Source organism: Pelmatolapia mariae, linkage group LG23, assembly GCF_036321145.2.
Source record: "Pelmatolapia mariae isolate MD_Pm_ZW linkage group LG23, Pm_UMD_F_2, whole genome shotgun sequence".
Taxonomy (NCBI): domain Eukaryota; kingdom Metazoa; phylum Chordata; class Actinopteri; order Cichliformes; family Cichlidae; genus Pelmatolapia; species Pelmatolapia mariae.
This window is the reverse complement of record NC_086246.1, coordinates 49,329,761-49,345,022: the sequence shown is the minus strand read 5'-3', so window position 1 is coordinate 49,345,022 and position 15,262 is coordinate 49,329,761. Positions and strand designations below refer to the sequence as shown.

General features: G+C 45.1%; 1 protein-coding gene across 1 annotated transcript in view; it reads right to left on the bottom strand.

The window, feature by feature from the left end:
- Nucleotides 1-9,125: 9,125 nt before the first annotated feature.
- Nucleotides 9,126-15,262, bottom strand: part of LOC134620868 (cyclin-dependent kinase 4 inhibitor C-like) — a 30,850-nt gene continuing 24,713 nt past the window's right edge. Inside the window, exon 4 of the mRNA XM_063467187.1 lies at nucleotides 9,126-9,223. Coding sequence (XP_063323257.1) covers nucleotides 9,220-9,223 — 4 coding nt within the window. The 3' untranslated portion in view covers nucleotides 9,126-9,219. The remainder of the gene's footprint in view (nucleotides 9,224-15,262) is intronic.

Below are 15,262 nucleotides of genomic sequence, written 5' to 3'. Positions count from 1 at the left end.
TACCCTTCATACCACTATGCAGCATTTCAGCCACATTACAGTAGCCTCCCCCATTTAGAACTGGGTTACCCTGTTCGGCCTCCCAGTCCAAGAGCTGCACCTTTTTTTTTTTTTTAACCTGTCCCGTTTGGTTCTTTTGCCATCAGAATTATTGTCTAAAGGCGAAGAAAGATGCCCAACGGATTTACTTTACCAAATTGACCATCCCAGCCTTGCCGTAATGGTCCATTTGATTCACCTTTTATTGTTTATTTTATTTTCACTTGCTGAATACGGGACAGACTTGACTGGTGGAAAGAAAGGGGGGAAAGAAAAAAAACTGAGAAGAGGGACGGGGAAAAAGGGCAAAAAACAAAAACCAACAAAATAAGCAGACAAAAAATACATATATTGATCACCTGGATCACCTGTTGAGAAAGAAAAAAGAAAGCAAGCAGAAGAAAACGAGAGTAATAAACAACATTACAATGATATATGGGAATATGACAGTAAATACTAAATATTAAACATTATTGTGAGATCGACAGCGCACAGTGTGCTTTGAGGTAGGAGCCAAAAAGGGTGTAGTTTGTGTGTGTGATCACCCGTGTGTACACCTGTGAGCATGGACGCGCTTGTTTTTTTAAAAGGTTCCTTCATGTAATGATCTGCTAGAGGGTGTGGGGGGGCCACTGCCCCGTCCTCCAGGGCATGAAGCAGGTATGGAGGAGATCGAAACTCCAGACATCCAGAGGCCCCCAGAACACAAGAGACCAAGGAAGACCAACAGAGGGGCAGCCGCGCCACTATCCCAGAAAGAGCTGAGGAGAGTCCCAGATGAGGGGTCACTCAGCAGCCGCGGAGCAGAAGCCAGGGGGGGTTGCAGTGACGTGCCCGTGAGCTCCGCCGGCAGCCAGCTGCGCCTGAGTGACCGAGCCCCAGGCCGAGAGGCCGAGGGCACCCCATCCCCGAAGTGGCCCGAGCGAGCCCCAGGCTCCAGGCCCCGATAAGCAGCCGCCAAGGAGTGAGCCGGTGTGTACCTGGGCACCCACCCCCGGACACAAAGAACCACCAACGCACCGATGTCTGAGGGCGTCCGCCACCGGCAGGGGGAGTGGTGGGGGGAGATAGGCCTCCAAACCTTGGAGGGCCTGAGATGTCCCCAGAGAGGTGGCGTCTGATACCCAACCTGACATATAGACACAGACATACAGGCACACTCAAATACAAACATCCATTCCCACCCTCATGCTCTCATAAGCAATTACTCCACACTCAACCAACGTGGAGACAGACATAAAGAGACGCTGTACACACAATCACACTCCCCAAGCGTACTCTAAGAACCGGGTCTAGGTACCCTTGCCCCTGGAGGGGGAAACTGCACCCAGACCCAGGTGGTGTTACCCTTTTCCCTGCGGTGGGGAGAAGCAGACCGCCCCGACTCCGCAGCAGCAGGGAGGCCCCACATTCCAGACCCCAGTCGGACGGCCAACTCTTCCTCCTAGCCCCCCCGCTCCAGCAGGCCGCAGAGAACCGGGGTGTAGGAAGACTCCAAACCTCCCTCCACCCGCTCATATGTAGTGTTGATGTATGTGTGTTCTAAGGTGCATTTAAAACCCAGGAGGGCATGGAGCTACCTGCCAGAGCAGCAGGTAAGCGTATAGCCCCTCCTGATAGCCCTCAATGTCTACGTGTATTTAAAATTGAGAGGTGGGCAACGACGCCAGGGGTGAGGTGTACACCCTGATGGTAATTTGGAATCCGTGTAGCGTGCCCACCCCCAAGATCCTATATGTATGTGTAATGAGAGTGTGAGTAATGTGAATGTCTAAGTTGTGGGATAAAATTGAGGCAGAGGCAGCCAGAAGGGGACGGGGGGGGGGATGCCTCCTCTGCACCCTGGTGACACACCCCTACCCCAAGGCCCTGCATGTGTGGGTGATTGTGGTGGAGCGGGAAGAGGGAGGCAGCTGGAGATGGGGAGGGAAGGAAGGGAGGGGCAAGTGACCCCTCCCTGGGGCCAGCTCCCCCGCTGACCCCAGTAGGCACCCCCATACTCTGCAACCTGCCAGGGAAAGGGGGCCCAGGCCCATCCGGACCGGGGCCCAGTGCAGCAGCGCCACCTGGCCCCACAGAGCCCGGGACAGTCCACCCGACCCCACCACAGAGAAAACTGCACCCACCCCATCATCCACTCATCTTCCAGACTACACAAGACAATAGACGCCCAGGCTGAGATCTTCCTCCACCTCTCTTGTATCTCCCCCTCCTGCAGAGGGAGTTCCTGAAGAGAGGAAAGCTCCTGCAAGATGTGACAACCTCCCCCACCAGTTGAAGAGCCCCCCAGGTGGCTCGATGCACCGGCGGCACCCTGCGCCAGGGCCGGGCCCCCATACACCCACCCGCCCACAACCTCGGCAACACACCAACCAGGACCCAAGCCCCTGAGGCCCGGCCAGGGCCCCAGCCCAGAGACGGAGCGCCCCCAGAACCTCACGCCCGTCCCGGACCCACCCAGGGGCAGCCAGGCTACCAGGTCAGTAACCCACGTCCGTCAGCACAGACCCTCCCCTAGCCCCGCTGCACGCAGCCACGAGGAAACTGTCACCTAAGAGCCAACAGAGCCCCTAATTGGCCATGACCGCTACCCCGGGTTGAGCCCCCCAAGAGCTGCATCTAACATTCAGCACCAGGTTCTGCACGCTCCAACACAAGTCCCTGCTCCTCAAGTGCAGGTTGACACTGCTGCATCAAACCCACAACCTGCTTCAGAAGCCATGTCTGTACCGGCCCCCGCATCCACAGCTCCTCCAGCCTGCTCGCCGCCGTTGCCAACGCAGCCTGTACCCCCTGCTCTAACACAGCCTGCATTGCCCTTCTCACCACCTCTCGCTTCTCTAATGATGCCTCAGCCAGTGTCCCCTATCACACTGCAGCCAGAACCACATGTGCCTCAGCCAGTGCCCTCTACCACATCGTTACAGCCTGAGCCTGTCCTGCCAGAGCAGCAGTATGATGCACTTCCCAGGGCCTGGCGGTCTGCTCCACTGCCATATCCACCTGTGCATTATCCTAGACCACCCCGTGGTCAGCACTATTATCCAACACCTCACCCAGTAGACAGCTCACATCGGCCCAGTATGATGGAGATGGCGATTGCGTCATCATTTGGCATTCCTAAACCCAAACTGACTGTATTCAGCTCAGGGAAAGAGAGTGATTTTCTTATGCTCAAAAAGGGTCTGGACAGCTTACTTGGTCCGCACAAGCATTTAAGTGAAGACTATAAGTATCGGGTCCTGCTTGACCAGCTCACATTCCCATCTGCACTTCAAGTGGCAAAGAGGTATGTCAACAGTCAGACCCCATACACAAGTACCATGCAAGCGCTCACACAGAGGTACGGACAGCCAAGGCAGCTAGTGCAGGGGGAACTGAAGGCCATTCTGAATGCCCCACCAGTTAGGGCCGGAGATTATCAAGCGTTTGAGGACTTTGCTACCGCAGTTGGAACTCTGGTGGGAATGCTCAGTACAGTGGAGGGCCCCTCATCGTCAGAGTTGAAGTGTGGGTCTCATGTGGACACCCTACTCACCAAACTCCCCACTAACTATCGAGATGCATTTGCTGAACATTGCTTTAACCGAGGAATTATCCAAAGTGGCAGTGATCGTACATACACTCTCCCGGATCTAGCTGAGTGGCTGGAAAGGAAGGCCCAGACATTGCAAGTGTCTCGCCAAATCACTAGCCCCTTCCCAGCTATACCAGCACATACTGAGTACAAGGACCAGAAAGCAGTGGGACAACAGAGGGTCAAACCTGCTACTATTCTGCTTGGGAGTCAGCAGGGATCGAAGCCCGCTAATCCTTCTCCGAGCCCTGCCACTGTGCCACACCTGAAGAAGAGAGATTGTTTCAAGCCCTTCTGTCCTTATTGTAATAACCAGGAGCACTACCTCAATGCCTGTGCTAACTTTGCCACGCTCACCTGTACTGCCAGAGCTACCTGGATAAAAGAGAAAAAACGATGTTGGAAATGTGGGAGAGGACATTCCCCAGTAAACTGCACTCTGAAGAAGCCCTGTGCAACATGTGGAGAACAACATCTGATCATGCTACATGATGATGCTACTGCAGAGAGCATCCTGACCGTAAATACGTCCTCCAACATGGTTTTCTTGGACCAAGTCAGCCATTCAGGGCGAGTAATGCTAAAGGTTGTCCCAGTGCGGTTGCAAAATGGGGAGAAAACACTGGACACATGTGCTGTCCTGGATGATGGCTCTGAAAGAACAATCATACTACCTGCTGCCATCCATCACCTTGGCCTTGTGGGAACAGAAGAGATTCTGTCCCTCAGGACGATTCGACAAGAAATCGTACAGCTGAAGGGAGCCACTGTATCCTTTCAGGTGTCAGGTATGACAAACCGGAGAGTGAAATACGACATTCACCAGGCTTTTACAGCAGCCGAAGTAACTCTGGCAGAGTGATCACGTGCCGCTGACCTCCTGACGCAACGATACAAACACTTGAGAGGCTTATCCCTGCAGTCCTTTGACAAAGTCCAGCCCCTGCTACTTATCGGTTCTGATAACCCTCACCTGATAATACCTACCCAGCCTGTGTGTACCGGTCCAGTCGGTGGCCCAGTTGCTGTGTGCACAATGCTGGGGTGGGCGATTCAGGGACCAGCAAGCTTTTTGCAGCAACCAACAGACGAGAGAAGCAGCGTTTTTCTTATTGCTGGTGTTTTCTTAAGTTGCAGTCCTTTTGGCCTCTCAGGGCCACAGTAGAACCCTCCGCTAACAAACAGCCATTATAATTCGTCATACATTGAGAATGGGAGACAAATCAACAATACAGCTCCCCCAATTAATGGCTAATCAATATTGTCCTAAACACAGTCCAAAAGATACAATAAGCCATATCAGTGTCTACTCTTTGCTATCATAGCCAAGTGGCTAACAGAGGTAAACAGAAGTTTTCCCAATCCCTACTAATAAATGTTATCTTGTTTCAGGATACACGTCGTACATAATACCTGCCATCATCCAATGACACATCTGCTTTCATGAATCTTTTGCTCGTTTCTCCTCTTCTTTTCTCTTTTTTTCTAAACTTAGCCCCTGATGGCTTTGATCTTTTCATCTCCATCTTCCATCAGTAATTTTGCAATAGAGTATCAACACCCAACCCGAGAATCACCACAACATAACCTAACAGACCCACACCTCAGTGCACAGATTCAGTTTGTATAGGTTTTTTTTCCTGGGATTTCGTACAACCCAGGAAAAAATAATACATACATAATGGGTTTGGATTGACAATATTATGAATGAAATGTGCTTTATTTGGAAGCACCCTGCCCCCCTCCCCTTTCGACAGGCTGTGTGTGAGACTACAGCACAGCAGCAGCAGCAGCAACTGCACCGAGGGCCCTCGCGCTCACTTTTCGAGTATATGTGTGTAATAGAATTTAGGAAACACATTGCTGCAAATTATAAGTCTATATCATGATGTCTAGTGCTTTTGTGTTTGTTGGTTTGTTTTTCTTTTGCGAGCTGGTTATTAGATGCCGCTCTAGCCACCTAGAGAATCCCCTGCCACCCCGCCCCTTTTGCTCGCAAACGGAGGGCGTCTTTACTCCCTGCAAATGGGCGGCAGAAACCCGACTGGTGCCCATGCAATCGCAAAAGTGCCTTAACGAAAAAGTTATCAAAATTTCTTTTCATCTTTTCTCATTACCCACAACTAAACCTACTCCTATCGGGCATAGGCTACTCACCTCTCTCTATCCACCTGCACTTTCAAACGAACACACACGTAAGCCTACAGGAATATCTGGAGCACAGCCAATCAGAGAGGTCCCGCCCTTGACTATCTCTGATTGGTTTAGACCATGATATGGCCATAATGTGTGTCTGTTGTTGACCACACGGAGACTTTTTTTTTCTTTACTGAAAAGGCTGGTCGCACCAGTTCTAAAATCTTTTTTAGTCGCACCATTGAGAAACGACACAGCAACACATGCAAAGAATATCAGAAAAGAAACATCTCCCGTCCCGCGGATGAGGGAAGTATCCTTGGGCAAGATACTAACCCCAAATTGCTCTCCAATGCATCCATTGGAGTATGAATGTGTATAAATGGTAGCTAGAAAGCACTAAGAAGCTTGGAAGACAATGCTTGTGTGAATAGGTGTGATTGGGTGAATGTGGCATGTTGCATAGTCCTTTGAGTACTCCGGGAGAATAGCGCCACATAAGAATCAGTCCATTTACCTTATACTTCCTTCAGTTAGAGTTATGATTCAACAATGGACAAAAGGCTCAGCAAAAATGGCATCCATGGCCAAACTCCAAGGAAAAAAAGAACACAAAGGCTCGGCTAACATTTGCCAAAAGCCATCATGATGATTCCCGAGACTTTCAGGAAGATATTTTATGGACTAAGGAGACCCAAGTTGAACTATTTGGATGTTTGTGTCCTATTAGACCTAGCATAAAACTAACAGCCTTTCATGAAAAGAACATCACGCCACCACTCAGTGTGGTAGTGTGATGCTCTGGTGCCGCTTTGCTGCCTGAACCTGGACACCTCACTGTAATTGTCATCAGTAGCATTACTGTTTCTCTCTCTCTCTCTTTCGCCGGGGTGGAACTCTGTGGGTTCACGCCCTCGGCCCAAGCACCTGTGAAGAGGAAACACCTGAGTCTCATTATTGCTGTCAGCATTTAAGCTAAGAGATGGCAGCTACTCATCGCTGGATTGTTGTGTGACCCGCATCAGTGTAGCAAAGTATAGTGTGTAGCAGCACCTGGCATCAAGTTTTCAGATATCTCCCAATACAAACGCAGAAACAACTTAACACTGAAATTTATCAAAGTATTATTGCAACTCACACGGACTTTATGCAGCTTATTCCTGTGCACGACAGACTGCTCTATACAGGTTACAGGGCATGACTCTGAGTGCATCTGACATTAATGCTACTGTGCACAGAGCTCCAAACAACTCCTGCAATGATAATTTATGGTACAGACCAGCAGTACATTACATAGTGTATAGCTCTTGTTACTTCTGCGCCTTCGTGCTAACGTATATGTTCTGTATATAGATTCCCTGGACCCGTCCCTGTGTTCCCTGAGAGGATTCCTTGTTGTGAGTGATTGGAGAGTGTCTAGCAGCGAGCAGTGAGTGACCTTGTCCTCCCCACCTTGGATTCCCTGGAGCCCATACCCCTATCACCTTTGTATATAGCACTATTCTCTGCACTGTCTGTACATACACCTGGTGAAACTTGTAATAAATTCCACTATGTTCAACTCAAGTTGGAGAGTCCTAAATGTGAATCCTCAGTGAACCGTGACAGTAATTGATGTAACCATGAATTCTGCTCGCTACCAGAAAATCCTGAAGGAGACTCTACAGTTATCAGTTGCTACCCTCAAGCTCAAAGGAATGTTTCAAAAATAAAAATAAATACAAAAAATAACAAATTTACTACACTGTATGTGTACATCTGTTAGTGTGATACTATGTGGCATTGCTTCAGCATTTCACGTATAAAGGGATGTGTTCAAATCCCCAAACACACCCAACGCTAGAAAGCAAATCACGTACCTTCAGCACAGCTGCACAAAATTTTGCTTAGTCACAAACACAGACTGAGGGCTTCTAATTAAAATACTCAACTTCACTCAGGTCTTTATTAGAGTTCAAGGCCTCGCTGAGGAAACATGAAAAAAACAAAACAAACCAGTTCAATCAGTGAACTCGAAAATAATATTTTAATTTCATAGCAGCATTATGTTTCCTTTACATTCAGAAACCCTGTTTTCTGGCACACAATGGACAGAACAAAACAAGAAAAAAAACCCCAACTGTCACGCCTGAAGCCTTAAAACTCACAAAGCTATAAAACATTCAGAGCTTCTAATTAAAATAACCTAACTCACAGGAACTTTTCATGAATTCTTTGGATTTTTTTAAAAACCTACTAAAGATTTAAAGAAGGTTTTCTTATCTAATAGATTATGTGTATTAATGGTTACTTGCAAAATCTTTCCTCATTGCTAAGCATAAATATGACTGTGTGTCAGGGGTCCTGGGTCGTTGACCCAGTGTTTTCAGTTTATTCATGTTCTCTCTTTAGTTTCCATATGTTCACATTTCCGGTTTCATTATGTTAGCTCTTGGTCATCCTCTGTGTTATTAGTTAGATTATGTTCAGCTGTGTTCTCACTGGTCCCTAATCACCATCATTAGCCAATGTATTTGGTCAGAGGGCCCGGTGGCGCCAGTGTCCGGCAGCCTCGCCTCTGTCAGTGCGCCCCAGGGTGGCTGTGGCTACAGTGTAGCTTACCATCACCAGTGTGTGAATGGGTGGATGACTGGACGTGTAAAGCGCTTTGGGGTCCTTAAGGACTAGTAAAGCACTATACAAATACAGGCCATTTACCATGTATTTAAACCCTCAGTTTCTCTCTGGTCGTCTGCTTGTCATTGTCTACTCCGCACATGTCAGTCAATCTGCCAGTTGTTTCAGTCTTCTAGCCAGCCGTCTTATGTTTAGCTCATCCCGTTCATTACAATAAACTGCATCAACCCTCACCGTGAGTCCTGCGTTTGGGTCCTTTCCTCTCTTCCTCTCATCCACCCTGACAATATGATGTGCTCAAGGAAAATAACAAAACAGACAATACAGAAGAAGAAAATTGCACGTGTGATTTATTTGCAGTGTGCACAAAAAAAGGAAGACTGTTCTTAGGTGACAATTAGATGATACACTTTGATGGTTGCTGTTTGGTACAACATAATTTTGTACTAACTTTGAAGCATTAGATAAATGTTAGCCCAGAAACAAAGGTGCCAGGTGTTTTCTGAGAGCTTTCATTGATGACCAGAACATAACACCACCAAACAAAATGCATGGTATTAGTAAATGCATAAAAATAACAACACAAAAACACTTATGCACTCAATTTCACTGTTTTTCCAATAACCATATGGAACAGTTACATTCTCTGATTTAGTAAGCAAGTGTTGCTAAGTATTCTTTCAACTAGACTGCGAATATAATAACCAGATTTTTGTACTTTAGTTTTTGTAGCGCTAATTACTTTTTTTGAACTTATCGATGTGTTCAGTGTCCCGGGAAAAGTGTCCAGGAAACAAAAGATCAGAAGAAGAAGCTTTCCAAACGGATTCCAGGCTCTCTTAATCACATCCTTACCTGTGGGAGACAAATGTGAAAGTTCATGTCACATATTTAACCTCTGTAATCATGCATAAGTGCGGTCACATGAGAATCTCTTAATTATTGCTTTTGCTCCATAAACAAACAAACAAAACAAAAACTGAGGTAAAATCAAAATCGCGTTCGCTCTGCTGCGCAGGTTCAGCTGCCAGTCCTGTTTGAGGAAAAAAAATGAACGCACTGACATCTGACTGCTGATTTGAGCTGATTTCAGAAAGAACAGCTTTAACACAGCGACCTCCGGTTTCCTCTAAAAATGAACTGACATAAAAAGCCCGTGAGCTCAGGCCGTGCCCCCTCAGCTGATACACTTCAAATACAAGTTACATTAATTCAAATTCCGGTAATGAAGAACTTAAACAACCGTATCACCGGTAGGTGATTCCCAGCTCAGTGTAATTATTTGCTTCACAGCGGTTTAGTTCTTCTGCAGCGATCGCGATGACCAACATGACTGTGCAGCTCAGACTTTGGGAAGCACCCCTCACGTCCCTCTGAAACCTACACTGAAAAAAGAGCATGTTGGATTTACTTAATTCAATAGTGGACATTGGTTGCACACAATTTGTTCTGCTTTGGGAGAAACTTAAACAACGGAGTTAAATCAACACAACTTATTTATATTCAATAAACCTGTGAATTTTGTGTTGATAAAACATGATTGAAACATGTTTAGATGAAGTTGAGCTCTTGGAATATTTGAATCCTTCACAGTTTTGTCATTTTATTTCAACACTATTCAATAACTTTTACCCCAAAACTACTTGGTCACTTAAATACTACAAGTTGTCTTCATATTACACAATGGTCTAGTTAACATAAAAATTGAATGGATTTACGACAACTATCATCCTCCTATCTTTATCCAAGTTTCAGGGGCATAAACCCCAAAGTGTTAGGTTACGAGGCAGGGTACACCCTGGACAGCTCACCAGTCTGTCACATAGAGACAAGCAACCATTTGCATTCATATTAGGGCTGGGCGATATGGCCTAAAATCCATATCACGGTATAATTTGAAGCATGTGCGGTAACGATATATATCGCGATATATTCTTTTCTTCTGTATAACGTATTTTACACACTATAAGGCGCACTTAAAATCCTTTAATTTTCTCAAAAAAATCGACAGTGTGCCTTTTGTATGAATTCTGGTTGTGCTTACTGACCTTGAACCGATTTTATGTAGTACACGGCGCGCAGAAATCTGTCAAAAAATGTTTTAGTACGGCTTTGGTAAGCTGTGAAGGCGCACCGCTTGATGGATTGTTGGAGCATTACGGCTACCGTAGTCAGGAGCCTCGCGGAGTAATCTGGGTCCTAAACTCCGTCAGCTACAGGTCCAAAAGTCAAACAAACACTGCGGCATCACTGAGCTAAAAACTGTCTAAATTCTTTCATCTTTAATAAAATGATCAGCGTGGCTGCTTTACCAGGTGTAACAATTAAGTTTAACATCCAGGCATCCATGAAAACAGAATTTATTAAATTCAACGGAGTTAGAATTTAGCAGGAAGTTAGCTCGCTAGCTTCCACCTAAACATGATATAGCATGTTCTGACTGAGAGATTTCTGAAACAATTAAAACGTACAGCTCTGCTATCACTTCCGACATAAATGAAGACAGAAAACTAAACAGCAGTAACGTTTGTAGGGTTACTGAAGTTGGACTAGCTGGTATATAATGATGTGCTACGTGAACGCTAGCAACACAGCTATGTTAGCATAACATTAGCACAGTGAAGCTGGAGGATGAACGCTAACTTTTTTCCACTCAATAAAAGTTAACGTGAGGGTTCCCGATGGTTAGGGACAAATGCAGTCACATGGCAGGATGCTGTAAACGGACCAAACTTCAGTCAGGAGAACAACTGAGATAATCCATCTACAATACGAGGTTAGTCATTAATATACTGCAACAACATGGGAATAGAGCAGCTGCCAGAGAATTCAGCACTAATGAATCAATGGTACAGAAGTGGAGGAAGCGCAGTTTTTGGCTTTCCCCATATTCCAAAAGTGCTTCGTTTCTTTGCTATTACTTTCACCAAGCATAATTTGCAGATGATATTGTTTGCAGCCGCTGCAATGCTTTCGACCAAAACAGGCGCAGCTTGATGACACCATTAACATGCGCTATCGCGGTAGAGCGGTATAGTCAAAATCTCTACCGTTGGCCAACTTTATATCGTTTCTACTGTATAACATTTATACTGCCTACCCTTTACATTTACCCTTTAGAATCACCAATTAACCTAAACTGTAATAAGTGCATGACTTTTAACCAGAATACCCAGAGAGAACCTACTGCAAGCTAACCAGATTGTGGATTTGAACCCAGGACCTTCTTGCTGTGAGGCAAGAGCACTAACCATCACGCCACCAAGTTGTCAATGCAGACTTAAAAAAAGTAGGAAATCTATGATTTCAAGGCTTGATGCAGGATTTTCTGTATGTTTTTGTCCTTGACAGGATCAACCACAATAAATAGCGATAGCATACACGTGGTGTGTGTGTAGTTGTTTGCCTCTTATAACCAATGTTCTGTCTAAGCTGCGCGTGTGCGCAATTGCGCACTGATGGCACGGTCTCTGCGCAGAAAAAAATCTGCATTGCGCACACAAAAAAAAAAAAAAAAAAATTCTAACCAGAATTGAAATTAAATTAAATACGTTAACAATTCTGTTTTGCAGTGTTAGTCAGTAAGTGACTGGCTGCTCCAGTATTGGATTAGAACAATGCCACCTTATCCCATAGTCCAGCCAATCACGCAATTCACATGCACGTATATGAGCAGCTAATCAACGTCGTTGACAGGCTACGACAGCATCCTTATGTGCCGACACCGGTGTTTTAGCTAGCAAAGCGGCGTGGCTGATGTGGAGTGAAGACACGTTAATGACAACGTGTACAACCATTGGAGATGTGAGCAGGACAGACGGAACAATTGACGGAAAAAGTGTGGACTTTATACCAGTTTTTAAATTGTGTTGATAGGCCACGTAAAACCAGAGTTATGATAAAAATATCTGCAATGTTTGGTTTTCTTCCTGAATACTATCGCTGTTTATATTTACTGCGGGAAGAACTGGTAAAAACTGCGTTTTATAAGGAAAACGCTCAAAAGCACTCTCCGCCTGTGAGCAAAGATGAAACCAAAACACCGCCCACCATGTTGACCAATCAAAACATGGCATTTAGTGGTTAAGAAATGGGAGGAAGTTTTAGGAGTGACGGCGGTTTTGAGATGTGAGAGATTTGCGACGTTTAGCGCAAATCTTGTGAAGTTAGTGTGTAGTGTAGTCAATAGTTGTGTTTTCAAAATTGGAGTTCAAGTTATTTTTACTTCCAATAGTGTTAACATACTACACAGGTCATGAACAAGATTTTTTTTAAATTTTCATTGTAAGTGGGCTAAAGCACTTAATTAAAAGTAGTCTAACATAAATGTAAATACTGTAATTTGATTATTTTAATAAACCATGTAACTTGGATGGATTCGATGCTGGCGTGACCACAGTGCACACGTCTGCTGTTGCTCACAGTGGTCAGAGTGACCGCTCGGGGAGTTTGTGTGTTCGCTCAGACACATGAAAAATTAGAGGGAACATTGGTTATAACTCCAGTGATTTTCCTGCAGTTTGAAATCTCATATGATCTTGTGAATTTCATAAATTCAGCAACTAACCACTCTTAGTAGATTGTTGTTGTTGAGATGATATGATACAAACTAAGTTGTTGAATTTCATACAGATCCTACATGATTTAATTATGTTCACCAAAGAAACATGAAATTATTTTGTTCAAATTAAAAATTAGACTTTTGTAAATGTAACAACCACCCAATTTCCTTTTTTCGGTATACAGAAAAAAGTAGAGGCGGCTGCTTGACTTGACTGAGATGGACACCTTCCTCAAACCATGATCCAAAGCGCGCGAGACGAATTCACGTGTAGTGTCGCGAGATTTAACATTGCTATATTATTGACTTACTTCACTCGAACATGGTATGAACAACTTAATCTACCCTCTCTGCATATCATGTAGTTTCTACACTATATAGTTATACTTAACTTTAAAGCATTAGGCAATTGTGTTAAATACATGCGAGATGCTTACATAAAACCAAGAGATGTGTAGTTGTTGCTGTTCTGAGAGTCTATGGTGCATGTGGTGTGATATGCCCATGTAGAAAGGACGGCACTGCAACGCTGGAGTTGCCCTTACTCTGGGCTCCCTCTTTATTCTGGCAACTGGTACAAAGAAAACAGCCCACAGTCGTCATCAACAGTGTGAAAAGCAACTACAACATTCAGTTCACCAGCTTGGGAGTATTTTCCTTTTTTTTCCAAAAATAACACTTAACAAAAGACTAATATATATTTCTACAACACAACATTGTCAAAGTCTTTCTTTAAAAGTTCGAGCTGAAACCAAATGTGTGATCATATAGTGGCAGTATTATTTATTTATTTTTCTCCTTATGGCAACTGAGAGATGAGAGACATATCTCCTTTTTCCCTAACCAGCAATAACATATTAAAAACAGCTTTTCTATAATAAAACAAACATCATTCTTCATTGTTGAGTTTGTAATTAGGTAGCGGAGGCGACGTCTGGGTTCAACACTTTATTTCAGGCTTCACAGCGGCACTCCATCTTTGTTACCTCGCTCTACTTTCTTCTTCTCCCCTCTCTCTTACCCAGCCTCATTAGCGGCACCCCTGGTCTGACAGGGTAACAGCATGTAATAATTTGCCTCCTTTATTATAGAACCTTGTAAACACAACATCCCCGCCTTTACTCAAATAATACTCACTCCCTTGCAGCACAACATGAAACATTCAACAGCCTTTTACTTTTGAGGCGATTAGTAACTTCAGAACAGTTTTATATATATTCTGATAAAAGAACTGTAATGGCAAAGTAAACCGTGCCTGGATCAACCCTGAATCAAGGAACAAAACATCTGCCTTCTTCTCAGCTTATCAGAAGTCACAGCTGGAATTAAAGATAGGTAATGAAACTCAAATGCACTTTTCATTCACAGTCATTTCTCCTTTCTTTTTGCCTCTGAACTATTTCATAACAAAGTCTTTTGTCCATCTTGGTGGTTGTCTGTCCCTCTGCACTGTCTGTGCTGAGCTGATGTTTTCCCCCTCTGTATCAGCTCTTTGTGTGTGTTTTGAGTTCTCTGGGACGAGTGAGAGACGTGCTGCATTCCATCTTCCCCCATCGCTGAGGATGAAAGAACTCTCACCCGTCTGCTGCTGTACCTCCAGCGGCTTGGCGTATTGTGGCTCGCCTTTTCCCACATGGAATGGCTTCCGTACTCTCACTGAAGCACCCACAGTCACTTTAGTAGGTTTAGCACCTCTCTTTCTGTCTGTATAAAGTGCACTTCTTTTCTGTGTCAATGTCACTTTGGATCTGATGTGGTCATATTGTCCAGCATCCTTCGGTGTTGGCAGGATGTTGAGTTTAGTCCCCTTTCCAGCTCTTCCTCTGAGGAGCTGGAAAGGGGACTCACCGGTTGTAGCTCGATAATTTTGAAGCAGTTCTGTAACCACAGTTTTCCATGGTCGCTGAGTAGCTTGTGCTGTCTGTATAGAGTCCTTCAGTACTCTATTAAAGCGCTCCACACATCCATTTGCTTGAGGATGATAGACCCTTGTCCTGATGTGTGTTATGCCCCTTTCAGCGAGAAACTCAGCAAAGGCAGCTGATGTGAACTGCGGACCATTATCAGTTGTAATTTCAGAAGGGTTTCCTTCACGGGCGAAAATAGAAGTCAGGAATGCAATCACTGTTGCAGTTGAGGCGTTTGGTGTGAATGCGACTTCAGGCCACTTACTGAAATAGTCAACTAGTGTGATGGCAAATCTGCAGTCATAGGCTCCGTGTTCAAACGGACCAACAATGTTGACGGCAACATGTTGAAACAGACCCCCTGGGAATGTGATGGGTTGTAACGGTGCAGGTGAAACAGCTGCTGTCTTGTCACATGATTAGCAG